Raw genomic sequence first — 15,000 nt, 5'->3', positions numbered from 1 at the left:
ACCCGCGTTTGAGAAGATGCGCTCCACCCTCATTTCCCTATTGGACGACATCTCCATCGCCGAAAGCAACTGCCCGACAGGAGCTCGGGTCGCCGTGGTAGCCTACAGCGCCAACACTAAGTATGAGATCCGTTTCCAAGACTACCACCACAAAAAGCAGCTGATGGAGGCCGTGCAGAACATCGCCCTGGAGCGAACAGCGAATCCACGTAACCTTGGGGCAGCCATGCGCTACGTAGCGCGCAACGTCTTCAAGCGTGTTCGGCAAGCAGTGACGATGAGGAAGGTGGCGGTCTTCTTCACCAACGGACCCTCACAGGACTCCTCGGCTATCGTCACCGGTGCAATGGAGTTTAAGGCCCTAAATATAATCCCTACTGTCATTGCCCTCAAGAACGCCCCAGAAGTTCGCCAGGCTTTTGAGGTATGAACTACAAAGAAGCTGCAGAGAATTCCATTCTACCAAGTCATATGAATGAAATAGAATAGTTAAAATGCCACTGGAACCGGTTAACAATACCATGAGTATATGGAAAGGAATGGAATGGAATTGTCTAAACAACTGTTGTGGCTTTCTTGTGGTGCAGGCTGATGACACAGGCAGCTCCGTCTTCACTGTGTTGGATAGACCACAGGACCAGACTGCTGAGCTGAGGAGAGTCAGACAATGTGTCATCTGCTATGGTAAGCAAAAACGGTGTGAGATCTGTGCTATTATACTGTTGACATCAATTATGATTATGATTCGTTTGATATTCAGAGTTATATATTTATTTTATAGTTCCTTTTTGATTACAATAATTTGACTTACTTCAGCAAATTTCATGAATTATATGATCATAGTGAGGTGCATGACATTGCACGATCATAGTAAGGTGCATGACTTTCTGAGGGGCACAACTGCAGTATTTGAGTAATTAGATTTTGATTTTGATTTTTGGTCTGCCAAACAGTGCTCAAATGTGCAAAATGTACCCTATTACTTACTTGCATGAGGATTTATCTCAAAAGTTATATTTTTAGAATGTCCCGGTGGTAATCATTTAACGCAATCCTAAATGTTTTCTGTTGTCTTTTGGTGACCTTCCATAATTTTTGTGCTATTCAAGATCTGTTTAGTGGGTAGAAAGTATAACCCAGTCTTAAGAGTTGTTGATGCAGCATTGAATGATCTTCTTGATTTCTGAGTCTGTTCCCTGATCCCTCAGACCCCTGCAGTCCAGACGTGGTATGCGCCAGCATCAAGGAGTCCCCGGGGCCCCAGGCTGTTGACATGGACTTGGCTGTGGTGGTGGATGGCTCGCGGGAGATTCAACCTGACCAGTACGCAGGTGTCCAGCAGCTCCTGGGTTCGGTGGTGGAGCAGATCACTGTGAGCCCCCAGCCCGGTCGAGCCGGCAACAAAGCCAGGGTGGCCCTCCTCCAGCAGAGCGGCTCACTCTACGCCCAGGCTCCCCAGGCCGCCCAGGCTGCCAAGCTTGAGTTTGACCTGCAACGCTACCAGGACCACACTTTGATGAAGAGGCACCTTCTCCAGAGCATGCAGCAGCAAGGGGGGGCCTCAGCGCTGGGCCAGACCCTGGAGTTTGCCCTCACGGAGGTGCTTCTCAAAGCCGCTAGACCCAGGAAGAGCAAAGTAGTACTGGTTGTCGTGGGTGCCGAGACGGCCTACTGGGACCGGGCCAAGTTGCACTACATTTCCCAGCAGGCCAAGTGTCAGGGCTTAGCAGTGTTTGTGATCACTGTGGGCAAGCATTACAACCGCACACAGGTAGAGGAGTTGGCGAGCTTCCCTCCTGAGCAGCACCTGCTTCATCTTGGACAGGTGAAGAAGGGGGAGCAAGAGTACGCCCAGCGTTTCTTCAGAGCATTCCTGTCAGTCCTGAACAGTAAGGATTTTTTACCCGCTCCATAATCAGTTGAGACCTATGCTGCATTCAAGTCCTCCTCGGAACTAGGAAATTAAGATATTTTACACTCGAAAAGTCATTGTTCATGGATGATATCTTAGTTCCCCACCTGATAATCTCAAATAGCGTACCAATCATGGTATGATTTCAGGAGCTGTCGGGAGATTGAAGTTAGGATGTTCCAAGGAGAACTTGAACGCACCATTACTTTCCCGTAGATGTAGCTAGGTTAATGGCGAAAATAAATGTTTGTGTCTTAACCCCCTCATTCTTCCCTCCCAACTCTAGGGGGAATGAATGCGTACCCTCCTCCCTCTCTCAAGCAAAAGTGTGAGCTGCTAAAGAAACAGGGAGAAGGGCAGCAGCAGGCTATATTTGTGTACAGGTAACTTACATTGTCTTTATCAAATACAGACACAATGTGGTTGTAGTAACTCACTGGTCTTAAATAATAGTTTTGTAAAATTCATTCATCATCATTCATCATTTATATATGCATTGCAACAGTTGAAATACAGTAATACTTTAATAAGTGAACTGGAGAATATGCTGAGATATCCCATGGAATGAAACATGATATTCCTGTTCAATCACAGTAAGGATAATTGTTGTGACCCATTATCTCATTGTGTTATGGGGTCTTCGGTGTTCATTTAAAAACGCTAATTTAAAAGTGTTATTGATATTGGCACCAAACTCTTGAGAGCTCTCTTGGTCTCTACTCTCGAAAGTATCAAATCTACAATAGAAAATGTTCAGACTCTCAGAAAACTGTGCCCTACATCACAATGGGACAGTGGAGCTGTCTGTCTTTTTGCTCTACAAGTTTGGATTTGAAAACAATTAGGCCTCTACTATGAGGTCCAGGTAAAGATTCTCAGCTGGTATTTGTGTACATGTTGGTCTTACAATTCATAAATTACAATACTTTGTATGCATAGTCCCCCTATTTCACGGTAGCCAAAAGTGACGGGCCTGACAGGTGTTTCTGGTTCGTCAGGTGTGTTTCGTCACATCATTTGTGCAGTCATTTGAGAGCTCTCAATGTCCAGCATGGATTCTAGGCGTTCGTTTGCTTTTGGAGTCTGCTGTTGGTGTCTGTCAACAGCAGCGGCATCAGTGACAGTCAGGGAAGCCATTATGACCAGGAACACTCCAGGAGGTGGGCATGAATGTGTCAGAGACTACCATCCACAGAAGGTTTCATCAGCAGAACTACAGAGGCAAACAAACAACTAGTTAGCCACCAAAACAGGATGGTCAAAAAGAGCCTGCAGAGTTCTGGAAAGTTATTGTGCACAGATGTTCTGGAGTTCTTGTGGACAGATGAGACAACGATTAACATGTACCAGAGTGGTGGCAAGAGTAGTGTGGAGGAAAAAAAAGAACTGCCCAATATCCACAGCATACTACATGTGAAATATGGTGGAGTGGGTGTTATGACTTGTGCATGTATGGCTTACACTGGAACTGGCACAATTGTGACAACAACTGGTGAAACCGGGAACAAGTCGCCAACCAATCAAAGTGTTCTTACTTTTACCGTACTCAGAAAAATGTAAATACATTTCAACATTGTTGAAAATAAATGACACACTCGCTAGTCAAGCCAAAACATTGCAATGCAATGGATACGGCGAGTAATCCCCACTACCCTATACTAACTAGGTAAAAAAAACGAAACTGAAATTGATTTTCAGGAATAAAAGTGAACGGTCGGTCAGTTGGCGACTTGTTCTCGGTTTCACCAGCTGCTGTCACAATTGTCTATATTCATGATGTAACTACTGACAACAGCACCAGGTAGAATTTTAAAGTGTACTGAAACATCTTGTCAGCCCAAGTACCAGCAAATGCCTCCGAACTCATTGGACAGCGCTTCATCATACAGCACATTACAGCAGGACAACGTTATTAAAGGTATTAGACATGCATTGAATTTGCTGAAGGCAAATGTCCTCAAAACAAACAACTACTGAGGATGGCTGCAGTAAAGGCCTGGCAGAGCATCACCAGAGAAGACACCCTGCATCTGGTGGGGTCAATGGGTCGCAGACTTCAGGCAGTTATTGCATGTGGGAACGATGTCTAAAAAGTGTTATTTCTGAATGGTGAAACCAATATGTACACAATTACCATCAAATAAAAGCTGAGCAACACATACACACACATCTCTACTTTAACCGCATAGTAATTTTTAAATTACAAATCCACAACTTCTGGAGTGTAGAGCCAAAAGGTGAAAAAATGCCTCACTGTCCCATTACCATTGGAGGGCACTGTATGCCATTAGTATGTCATTATTAGGGCCCTGAGTTTTCCATGTTCCCTAACTAGGAAAAACTCATAGTAACAGGCTATAGTTACTGTGATTACGCATTAGAAATTGGATTACTGTATTGGTTACTGTATGTTTGGTTACTGTATGTAAATTTTTTCCACAGCCAACGTGAAGTGGTGCCAGAGGAAGAGGAAGAGGAGGAGGAGGAGGAGGAGTTTTTCGAGCACAAAGGTGGACGTCTTTACCAGACTAACAGAGGGCTTACACAGGTGGACGTCCTAGATTCCCTTGCCAGGGGGGATGGAGGTGCCTTCCTGTCAAAACCAAACTTGAAAGGTAAAGTATTCAGTCATTCACTTTCCCCAAACACTCTGCATTTCTCACAGACCGACCGACCAACTGACAGACAGACACACAGACACACAGACACACACACACAGACACACAGACACAGACACACACACACACACACACACACACACACACACACACACACACATAAGTTGGCAGTTACAATACGGCAAGGGAATTTGACTAGGTATTGTTAAAAACAAAGCATGTCTTAATAGTAATATTCCAAGTAATTTCATTAACTGGTTTGTTGAGTTAATAATAACTTAAATGTATATAGCACCTTTCAGGGGACCCAATGTCGCCTGTTTGGGTTTTAGAACAAGAATAGTCGAGTGAAAATAATAAAATGAGACTTTAATAACACTGTAAACATACAGTATACAACTATTACAAGGCAAATCCATCATAGAGAAATGTTCCATTCCACCCTCATGGTAAATGATAAACTGAGAGAGTGAGAGGGAACAAACGACAGACCACATGGTCTGATACTGTACTCTGCAGAATCACTCCCCATCTTCTGCCATAGACTGAAGACCCATCTCTTCAGGCAACACCTGAACTGTCCATCCTGAGACATCTACTACCCGCCTGTACTGTCCCTCCTGAGACATCTACTACCCCCCTGTACTGTTTCTCCTGAGACATCTACTACCCGCCTGTACTGTCCCTCCTGAGACATCTACTACCCCCCTGTACTGTCCCTCCTGAGACATCTACTACCCCCCTGTACTGTTTCTCCTGAGACATCTACTACCCGCCTGTACTGTCCCTCCTGAGACATCTACTACCCCCCTGTACTGTCCCCCCTGAGACATCTACTACCCCCCTGTACTGTTTCTCCTGAGACATCTACTACCCGCCTGTACTGTCCCTCCTGAGACATCTTATTAAAGTCTCATTTTATTATTTTCACTCGACTATTCTTGTTCTAAAACCCAAACAGGCGACATCCCCTGAAAGGTGCTATATACATTTAAGTTATTATTAACTCAACAAATCAGTTAATGAAATTACTTGGAATATTACTATTAAGACATGCTTTGTTTTTAACAATACCTAGTCAAATTCCCTTGCCGTATTGTAACTGCCAACTTATGTGTGTGTGTGTGTGTGTGTGTGTGTGTGTGTGTGTGTGTGTGTGTGTGTGTGTGTGTGTGTGTGTGTGTTGTTTTAAAGACATCATGTGAAACAGTTTTAAAAGTCTTTAAAACAACTCACTCTGTGAGAAAATATTTCTGTTTCATACTTTACTCTCATCTCATCTGTGGAATCGCTTTTATTACATCTTACTGTACAAGTACACAAGTACACAAAAAAGTAGCCCTACATTGATAAAGTAATAAAGTGATGGATATTACAGTGGCTTCAATAGTGCAAAAATGCTGTGCAGAGCACGATGATATGAAATGCAATATAATACAGTACGGTAGTAAATTAGTCCAATGGTATACAAGTAATTCAGTACTGTGCAGTATTTATTATACTGCAGTATGTTCATATGTTCATTTCTGCAGTGTACGTGGGGTTGGCTGAGGGGTATTGCATGAGTAGTTTCAGCCAGGGCTCCATCCTGCATGTCTCCCTGTCTAGAACAGTCTGCCCATGTTTGTAAACCTGCTTGTTCTGCTTTCAGCCCAGTGTCAGTTGGATGTTGACATCGGCACCAACTGCAGAGACTATGTCCAGCAGTGGCACTTCAACACAGCCATCGGTGCATGCTCACCCTTCTGGTATGGCGGTTGTGGCGGCAATGCCAATCGCTTTAGCATGGAACACGAATGCTTCCAGACGTGTGGCACTTACAGTAAGTTATGGGTATTATGGGTAGTGTTTCTTGCACGGTGCAAGAAACAATAGTGCACAGTGCAAGAGCAAGTTGCACTCCATGGCAGAAGTGGACAAATGTCATGCGCACGCTAGCTTTAGTGCTTCGTTAGGTGCAATGTGAATGTTTGAATATACTTGTGACAGCTGTACTGTACCAGAACATCTTTTCAAAATTCTGATATTGTGGTGAAGTTATTGAAACTCAAGGGCCAATTGCTGCCAACTTTGACCGGGGGATCACGGTTGCCAGATTTGGCTAAACATTCCAGCACAATGGCCCCACTCAAAACTAGCCTCATTTTTTTTTTTTTTTTTTTTTTTTGGCTCATAATGAATCTAAATACAACCAGTAAAATTACTATACCTTGTTCTCTGCATTTGACCCTTTATTATTTGTTAATCACGCCAAAGTACTTTAGTACCGTAGCTTTTTTTTTTGCTGCTTGCTTTTTGAGGGGGAAGTTTATAGCTAGTGCTGTTAGTTCATTGTTTTCACTTATGAGCTTCCAGCACTCTTTCAACACACACACACACACACACACACACACACACACACACACACACACACACACACACATGGCTCCCCCTCCCTCCCCTCCCCACTCACTCACTCCTTCACTCACTCAGCAACAACCTGCCTCACTGCCTCATAGTCGCAACAGGTTACAGTGAAAAAGATAAATGCTTTGGCGGGTACAGTGCAATTTAGAAGTAGCCGAAAAACCTCCACCCATGACCAAAGCATTTTCACCCTGTAGAATCAGCTTGTCGGTAAAACGATGGAATGGATCAATCTATTGAGGATTGTGATCTTAAATGCGTTGTGTCATCTCAGGATAGATTAGGTGCGCAGCATACACGATTAGACAAGGACATAGAATGTTCAACACGGGTCGGAATCTCGGTACTTGATTTATTAAGACAGTCAGCGAATGGTCCATCAGCACATTATCTCAGCATCGGCATTCAATGACCATTCCACGACATTCAACGACATCATTATGACATACAGACAGGCTTAAATACTCTCTCGACCACCCTCTATCTGTGCCCTGGCGCCTAACCCCCAAGGTCTTTAAGATAACAACCTCTCGAGTCTGCATATTGTGGCGTTATTGCTACCCCTGAAGAGCAGGCTGACCTGGAAGAAACAGAATGTGTGTGTCTACGTTTGTGGGTATGTGTTATGTGTGTGTCTGAGTGACATGAGAATAGAGTGTGTGTGTGTATATGTGTTATGTGTATGTCTGAGTGACATAAGCATATATGTTTCTAGAAAACCCCATAAGATCTAACAACCCGCAACTTTGTTTTTCGAAGTAGCCCAAATTGGCAGACATGGCAACCCTGCAGGGGTTGATCACGGGATGATCACTTGTTAAACCAGAGTGTGTTACAGTTCTCTACCCTTCATCTAGAAGTCTGCACTTCACCCTCTGGTTGTGGCTCTCTCTTTGTAGTCTGGTGCTTAAAAACCTCAGTTTGGAGGCTATGTAGCCCTACCACATGGCCCCACCCCTACATGAACAAGAATTAGGATACCCCTACCCTACACGTGAACGCGCAAAATGGAGGGGTAGGGCTAAAATGGAGGGCCAAGGGGTGAATTGGGATTGGGCCATGGTCTTCACCTGCATGTGAAATTAATTTTGATTGCAACCAAAAAGCCGTCATGTCAGAATCAGAATTCTTTTATTTGGCCAAGTATTTGCACATACAGGAAATTGACTTGGTAAGGTAAAAAACAACAATATATAAGCACAATTTAAAAAAAGGGCAATAGCAAAAAAATATTATACATAAATAATATACATAAATCAGATGGTGTTGAGTCTCTGATGTTAATATCTCATTCCTCGTGAAAATAATCAGAGTGGGATCACAATAAACCGAATTAAAAACTAAAAACAAACAAAGAAGTGCGCACCAACACATCGTGGCATCCGTAGTAGGCCATCATCACATCACGTCTGAGGTTCTCTATCCCTACATTTTGGTTACAATTGACCTGTTATGTTTTTTATTGTTTTTTATTGTTTAATTTTGTGAGTCATTGGTCATGAAATGATGTCAGGTGTAGTTGCTAATGAACTGTTGTCATGTTTAATATTGATTTCAGTTGTGAGGTCATAATTAACATATTCATTGGTGTTCCCAGATCCCACATCCCTCCTGAGGACTGACGAGACAAAAGATCTTCAGAAGGGTAAGAATCATCACTCCCTTCCTGAATTCCATTTCTCCATCCTTTTCCCTGTGTACACTTTTCCACTCCCCAACACAGATTTAAAGCACAGATAATTACCGTTATTAAATCAAGCCATACAAAGCTGGTTACAATTTATCCTCCAGAACAGTCAGATCAAATAATTTGGTTAAACTCAAATATAGTAATAATAATAATAATTTTAAAGCTATCAGTAACTGTATGCACAATCCAAAATTATAATCAACTGATTACAGCCATGCAACAAAAATGGAAGAGGAAATTTGGAAAAGGAGAAGGTAAGGAATTAGTTTGACTGCCTAATATAAAAAAATCACAAGTGGTTGAAAAAGATTTGTATAAATAGATACATACACAGCCTGCACTGTATCTGGATATGACAAAAGTCTCCGGCAACACGTTTCCACGAGGCACACACATACTGTATAACATATTATAACTCATTATAGGCATGTCTTCATAATCTCGTGTTATGTCTGTACTGTACTGTAATATTTTTTTTTAACTGATGGAAAATTGCTGATAATAGCTCATGATGGGATGATCATCTATTAGGACTAATTCAGTCATACATATTTACAGCCTTATAGTGTGCTATGCAGGCATTACAAATAATGTAAAGAATTACCCTTTTCTAATCTCCTTTTTCCATCTTCACTATGTTTTTCCTCTTTTTGTTCTCTCTCTTTCTCTCTCTCTAGATCCATGTTTTCTCAAACTGGACGAGGGTAGCTGTGGTAACTACACACTTAAGTATTACTTTGACACTCAGCAGAGAGAGTGTACGCGTTTCTGGTACGGTGGCTGTGACGGCAATGCCAACCGTTTCGAAACGCAGGAGGAGTGCGAGGGCCTCTGTCTGAAGAGGAAGCGTTACTAGACCCGCGACGTTTTTTCACCTACTTTTAGCGCGACGTTTTTTCACCTACTTTTAGCGCGACGAGGTGTCGAATCACACGACCACTCTTCACAATGGGGGAGTGTGTGTACTGACGCACAAAGATCGCTGGATGGCGATGTCACACAAGAAGAGAAAATGACAAGATCACTACCTCTAAAAATGCATAAAGTTCCTATGCGCAGAGAAGCAGGGATAAAGAATAGTAATAAATATTGCAATATTGTGTTATCATAGTTATGAGCTTCACAGTGATAAAGTCTGTTTATTTGTCGTGAACTTCGCCGGTAACGTCAACCTGTCAGCCCCTGCAACTGCTCACAGGGGTTGTTACATGTGATTATATGGAATGGCTGAATATGTTCATTCTTTTTATTTTGATTACATTATATAATTGTATTTGGTATAATGACAAATAAACTTGAAAGTTGAATGATCTCACAGGAGCGCGTACCTGCACGGAGCGTTCATGTGCCGCAACCTGTTATAGTTAGTTTCACCTATATTAGTGAAAAGAGCTGAAAGAAAATACATGAAAGAAAGGAGAGAAAGAGTACAGAATGATAAATCATTCAGAATGTTATTGGTTTTAATATTTCACAATCTGCCACAAATATCAGTCTTATCCACTGTATCTAATTCAGCACTGAAGCCTGAAGGTTGAGCACAGTGTGTGCCCCCTTGCTACCTCTGCTGATATAAAAGAGAATTGCAGCCTTGGAGAAAAAGATGGCAGCCGAATCCCAAGGCAAATACACAGGCACACACAGAAATACTGCAAAATCGCTTTATACTAACTCGATTTTGAAAATGTAAAGATGCTGGGTGGTAGAACGCACATATCTAGGAAAAGTCATGAAAGGAGGGTCCTGACATTTGATCGAGTGCAACGGTAGAATTTTTTTTGTACTCACTGGTGCCCGATGACACCTCACGGCTTTCCTAGTGTTAAGAGGAACAAGTACCCCTCCCCCACATGACCAAAAAACCCAAAACGTAATAGAGCTGAACTGATAGAGTAGTCATCGCCCCCAGAACACCAACCAAATTACAGGCCTTGTCATTTACAATTAAGTCATTTGTGTGTTGTGAAATGCCATACAATTGGTCTGTAATAAGAAAAGAAGATATTTTTTTGTGAACATGATGGTGCATACTGTATTTGTTTTCCATTTCATCCAGGTTTACCTGTCTTGTTTAGTTTCACTGGAATGTTACAATGTTGATCAATGTCATTCACGAAAATACATAAGAACACGAATTGAAAGTACTGGAGTGTTCTAATTTCCGTAGCTGTGTGGTTTTATTGAGTTAATACCAATGTCTGGTCTAAATGTCATGTGAATAGCTGCAATGGAAATATGTTTAATTAAACAATTGTTGATGTAAATGTGTTGAATACTTATTTCCCCCATTGTACATTTAACATTAACTGGGTCTGGATAGAAAATTACTTTAATTTTTTTATGACACAGGAGAAACAGTACAGGGGGGTAGTACTTGTTTTTCGCCTGCCGGTTATTCTTGTGTATAGTTGTTATATTAATGTAATAATTCTGGAAAGACACTACTAGCCTTCAGTATGTTGATTCCTGCTTCTGAACGAGATATCTCTCTTCTAGCAACTGTATCTTGGCCATGTACTGTATGTACTGGAATCATTTGAAGACAGGGGAGACACGGGAAAGACAGGAGAGAGACAGGAAAGACAGGAGACAAGGGAGAGAGATGGGAGAGACAGGAGAGAGAGAGAGGAGAGACAAGAGAGCGACAGGAGAGAGATTGGGAGAGACAGGAGAGAGATGGGAGAGACAGGGAAGAGACAGGAGAGACAGAGAGGGAGGGAAGAGACAGGAGAGAGAGGGGAGAGACAGGAGAAAGACAGGGAAGAGACTGGGGAGAAACAGGAGAGAGAGGGAGAGACAGGAGAAAAACAGAGACAGGGGAGAGACAGGAGAGACAGGGGAGAAACAGGAGAGACAGTGGAGAGACAGGGTTGTGAAAGGAGTTCATTGATGTTCTCTATCTTTTTTTTTTAAAAACACATGAAAAGTTAACAGTATAATATTCTGATTACTCTCAATGATGTCAGAAAAATAGCTGGATCGTGAACAGTTTAAAGCTAGCCTATATTCAGTGTAGTGATGGTCATACATTTGTAGATGGACAGTGAGCCTTTTACTCAAAGAAATGTCTTCAAATCTGTGATGTGAGTTGTCATTTAACGGCCTTCTACCTTTGAAGCCAAGTCCCTGCATCCCTTGTGCCTAGACGGAATCTGTGACTAGACGTCAACAACATCCAAATGTAAAACGTAGTACGTCTATTGGGGCTCGGTACTAGGTCCCCTGACAAGGCTGCTCATCATCTTTAGGTAGGCTACAGGCTGCACCCAATACATTTTTGCAACCCCCCCGCTAAGTTTTTCATTGGTATGCAATGACTACCTTCTGACAAGTTTGATGCTACTAAAAGGAGTAGGTTGACACGACGTTGCAACAACTGTTTGCTGGGGTAAGCTTAATCTTGATTGCTGTCAAATTCATGGGTTAAATTGACCTTCATCAGAACTGTCTAACCAAACTGGTTGGATGTTCTAGATACAGTCTTCTTCATTTTACTGTCTGAATGCTTCCATTCCGGTAGATATAATTTTTTGGCAAAAGCAAAAGCAAATTCTTCGCAACAACCAAAAAGGAAAGGGTAGGCACTTGGTTGCTATTGTTTACAAGCCAGTGCTCGACCTAGACACAGTATTTTGAAATGCAATTTTAAGGATCAAAACATTATTGTTCAATCTTCAATGTTCCCACTCAGTCTACTATGATGGCTAATGATTTATTATGAGCATTTAGAACTTTAAAAAACAGTGGTGCTGAGATTACGTAGTTAAGTCCAGAAATATTTGGACAGTGACACAATTTCCATAATTTTGGCTCTGTACGCCACCACGATGGATTTGAAGTCAGATCGAGATGCAACTGAAGTGCAGACTTTCAGCTTTAATTCAAGGGGTTGAACAAAACTATTGTATGAAACGTTCAGAAATTTGTGGTAGAACACCATGGCTTGCACACATGCCTGCCATGCCTTTAATGTCTTTCTCTACTATCTCTATCCAATAAAGAAAAATACAAAAGAGGAGATAGAACATTTGTCAAATGGTGCATTTTATTGACACGTACAGTAGTAGTAGCTTTTTAACACATTGACGATAAAAACATTCAATAAAGGTCTACAGTTTAATTTTTATAGGCATTGCTTAATTTTGACTACACTGAATGTCATTATAACGAAATTGTTAACATTATCATATTTCTATATGGAAACAGGATTCCAATGAGGTTGTTTTATATTAATTAATTTTAAAATATATTATGTACAAAAGCCAGTCACTGTAGATCGATCAGAGGCCTGGGGGCAGTGGATAAGGAAAAGGGTGTGTGATGTTGAAGACTAGGGTGTGTGTCTATGTGAGTTGCTTGGGACATGAGTGTGTGTGTGTTAGTTTATGGAGGTTGTTGACAGCTAGGGTGAGTGTGTATGGGGGGGGCTGAGTGTGTGTGTGTATGCAGGATATCTGGCCTATGGGAGAAGGAAAGAGTGAAGCCACAAGAGGTGCTGTCTATTTCCAGACTTTGACAATTCCGTCCCTGGATGATGTAACGATGAAGCCCTGGGTGGTCTGGAAGGTAGCGATGTCGGTGATGATGTCATGGTGGCCCACAGGGAGGGACTCGGGGCCCCTGCGGGGGGCGTCCTCCGTCGTCCCGCTCTTCTGCTTGCTGTGGATCTCCTACAGGGAGGGTCAAGGACAACAGGTCCTAAATGCAGCCACTATAAAAGGCTCACATCTCTACCTCTCTACTCATCTCTGTTTCCCCCAAGGTCAATCGGGACATCTTGATAGTGTTGGGCCGATATTCCATTTGATCAAGTGATCATGATGTTTGGAGAGTATCATGATATTGTGCTTCTACAGACAATAGACTGTGAAAGTGCTTAAATCTCCAGATATGTGCAGAACTACAAGTGCAGTGCCCCAGTGTTTTGCAAGGCAAAGCACACCTGGTGGTGAATAGGTTGGTGGAAAGTTTTACAGATGGCATACGGTATACAAAAATACACACCAGTGTAATTCCTGCCACACTGTCATTTTACCATTACACTCAACAAGCACAGGGGCTGATTTCTGCTCACGCTAGCCTGTCTCCACCGTACTTCAGTAAGAAAGTATATTATCGTATAATGTGGTATTCTTTAGAGTAATATCGAGAATAAGAAAATGTTGATATCAACCATCCCTCTATCGCGTCAACAGTTACAGCTAATGTACAACATGCTTTAACGTATAAGCATTGAGATCATCTTCTGTAGGGGACTTCTATTTGCCATTCATAACCTTTAGTAGTATTTCTGATACTGTTTAAGAGCAAGCAACATCCATACCTGCACAACCTCAGTGCCCTCGATTATCTTGCGGTTGTAGAGGACTGAGGGACAGTGGAGCGAGTCATTGGCCCCACCAGCTACAATATAGGACCTCTCTGGGTACGCCAGGTCCCAGAACCTATGAAACACACACACACACACACACAAAAACAAATATGAATCTTTACCATTACTTTTGGTGCCCTGAAATAGGGGAGCTATCAGGGTTGGGCAGTATCCAATTTTGGACATTGTGAAACCTTCTGCAAATTCTACTGCGCTATACGCTATTACCACGGGATCCAAAATCACATTGTAGGGCTTTGAGGGAGCCGCCGATTTCAAATGATGAATTTATGCCACAAATTTGCCACAAATTTACACCACAAGGTGGCTGGCTGCAGTGCACTTTTCCTTGTGTTACATTCATTCACATTTTTTACGTTTTTAAGTTAATTTTATATCTATTTTTATGTGAATCAGTGTTTCATTTATTGTATGAAAGGTACTATACAAATACAGTTACAAAAGGTTATGTCATCACTTTCGTAGCAGCTTCAACCTTACAGACAGTGGTGCTGGACACTCTTATGGCATTTATTATACATATATATATATATCCAGATTAGATTCAACTTTATTGTCATTGCAGAGTACAAGTACCAGACAACGAAATGCAGTTCAGCATCTAACCAGAAGTGCGAATAGTGATATAAAAACATGATAAAATATGACAATATGACATGAAATATGATTGTGATAGGTACAGTATGGCAAGTAGTTTACAGGTATATACAGGTATATATATATATATATATATATATATATATATATACGCTATATAAATAAAGCTTTACTTACTTACTTACGAGCTATACAGTTAAGGTAGCCCCAGGATACCGTATTACCGCCCAACCCTAGAGACTATGTATAAAAAGCTGAGAATCTCTACTTTAACCTCATAATAATTGTTTAATTTCAAAACTTTTGGAGTATGGAGCCAAACATTTTTATTGAATTGAATATAACTTTATTGTCCACCAAGGTGGAAAATTGTCTTGGGCTCACC

The 15,000-nt window shown here is 41.8% G+C and overlaps 2 protein-coding genes across 2 annotated transcripts in view; one reads left to right on the top strand and one right to left on the bottom strand.

The window, feature by feature from the left end:
* The window catches only part of LOC308166638 (collagen alpha-6(VI) chain-like), a gene marked incomplete at both ends in the record, with an annotated part of 31,989 nt that extends 22,507 nt beyond the window's left edge, over positions 1–9,482 (top strand). Inside the window, 7 exons of the mRNA XM_080540966.1 lie at positions 1–424; positions 588–684; positions 1,209–1,889; positions 2,199–2,295; positions 4,355–4,527; positions 6,182–6,352; positions 9,304–9,482. The exon at positions 1–424 is cut by the window's left edge and continues 70 nt beyond it. Coding sequence (XP_080397092.1) covers positions 1–424; positions 588–684; positions 1,209–1,889; positions 2,199–2,295; positions 4,355–4,527; positions 6,182–6,352; positions 9,304–9,482 — 1,822 coding nt within the window. The remainder of the gene's footprint in view (positions 425–587; positions 685–1,208; positions 1,890–2,198; positions 2,296–4,354; positions 4,528–6,181; positions 6,353–9,303) is intronic.
* Positions 9,483–12,707: 3,225 nt separating this feature from the next.
* Positions 12,708–15,000, bottom strand: part of pik3r4 (phosphoinositide-3-kinase, regulatory subunit 4) — a gene marked incomplete at its 5' end in the record, with an annotated part of 13,267 nt that continues 10,974 nt past the window's right edge. Inside the window, 2 exons of the mRNA XM_080540047.1 lie at positions 12,708–13,296; positions 13,950–14,194. Coding sequence (XP_080396173.1) covers positions 13,126–13,296; positions 13,950–14,194 — 416 coding nt within the window. The 3' untranslated portion in view covers positions 12,708–13,125. The remainder of the gene's footprint in view (positions 13,297–13,949; positions 14,195–15,000) is intronic.

Source organism: Nansenia antarctica (assembly GCF_963989245.1).
Source record: "Nansenia antarctica genome assembly, chromosome: 10".
NCBI classification, from domain to species: Eukaryota; Metazoa; Chordata; class Actinopteri; order Argentiniformes; family Microstomatidae; genus Nansenia; species Nansenia antarctica.
This window is presented reverse-complemented; position numbering and strand designations above follow the sequence as displayed.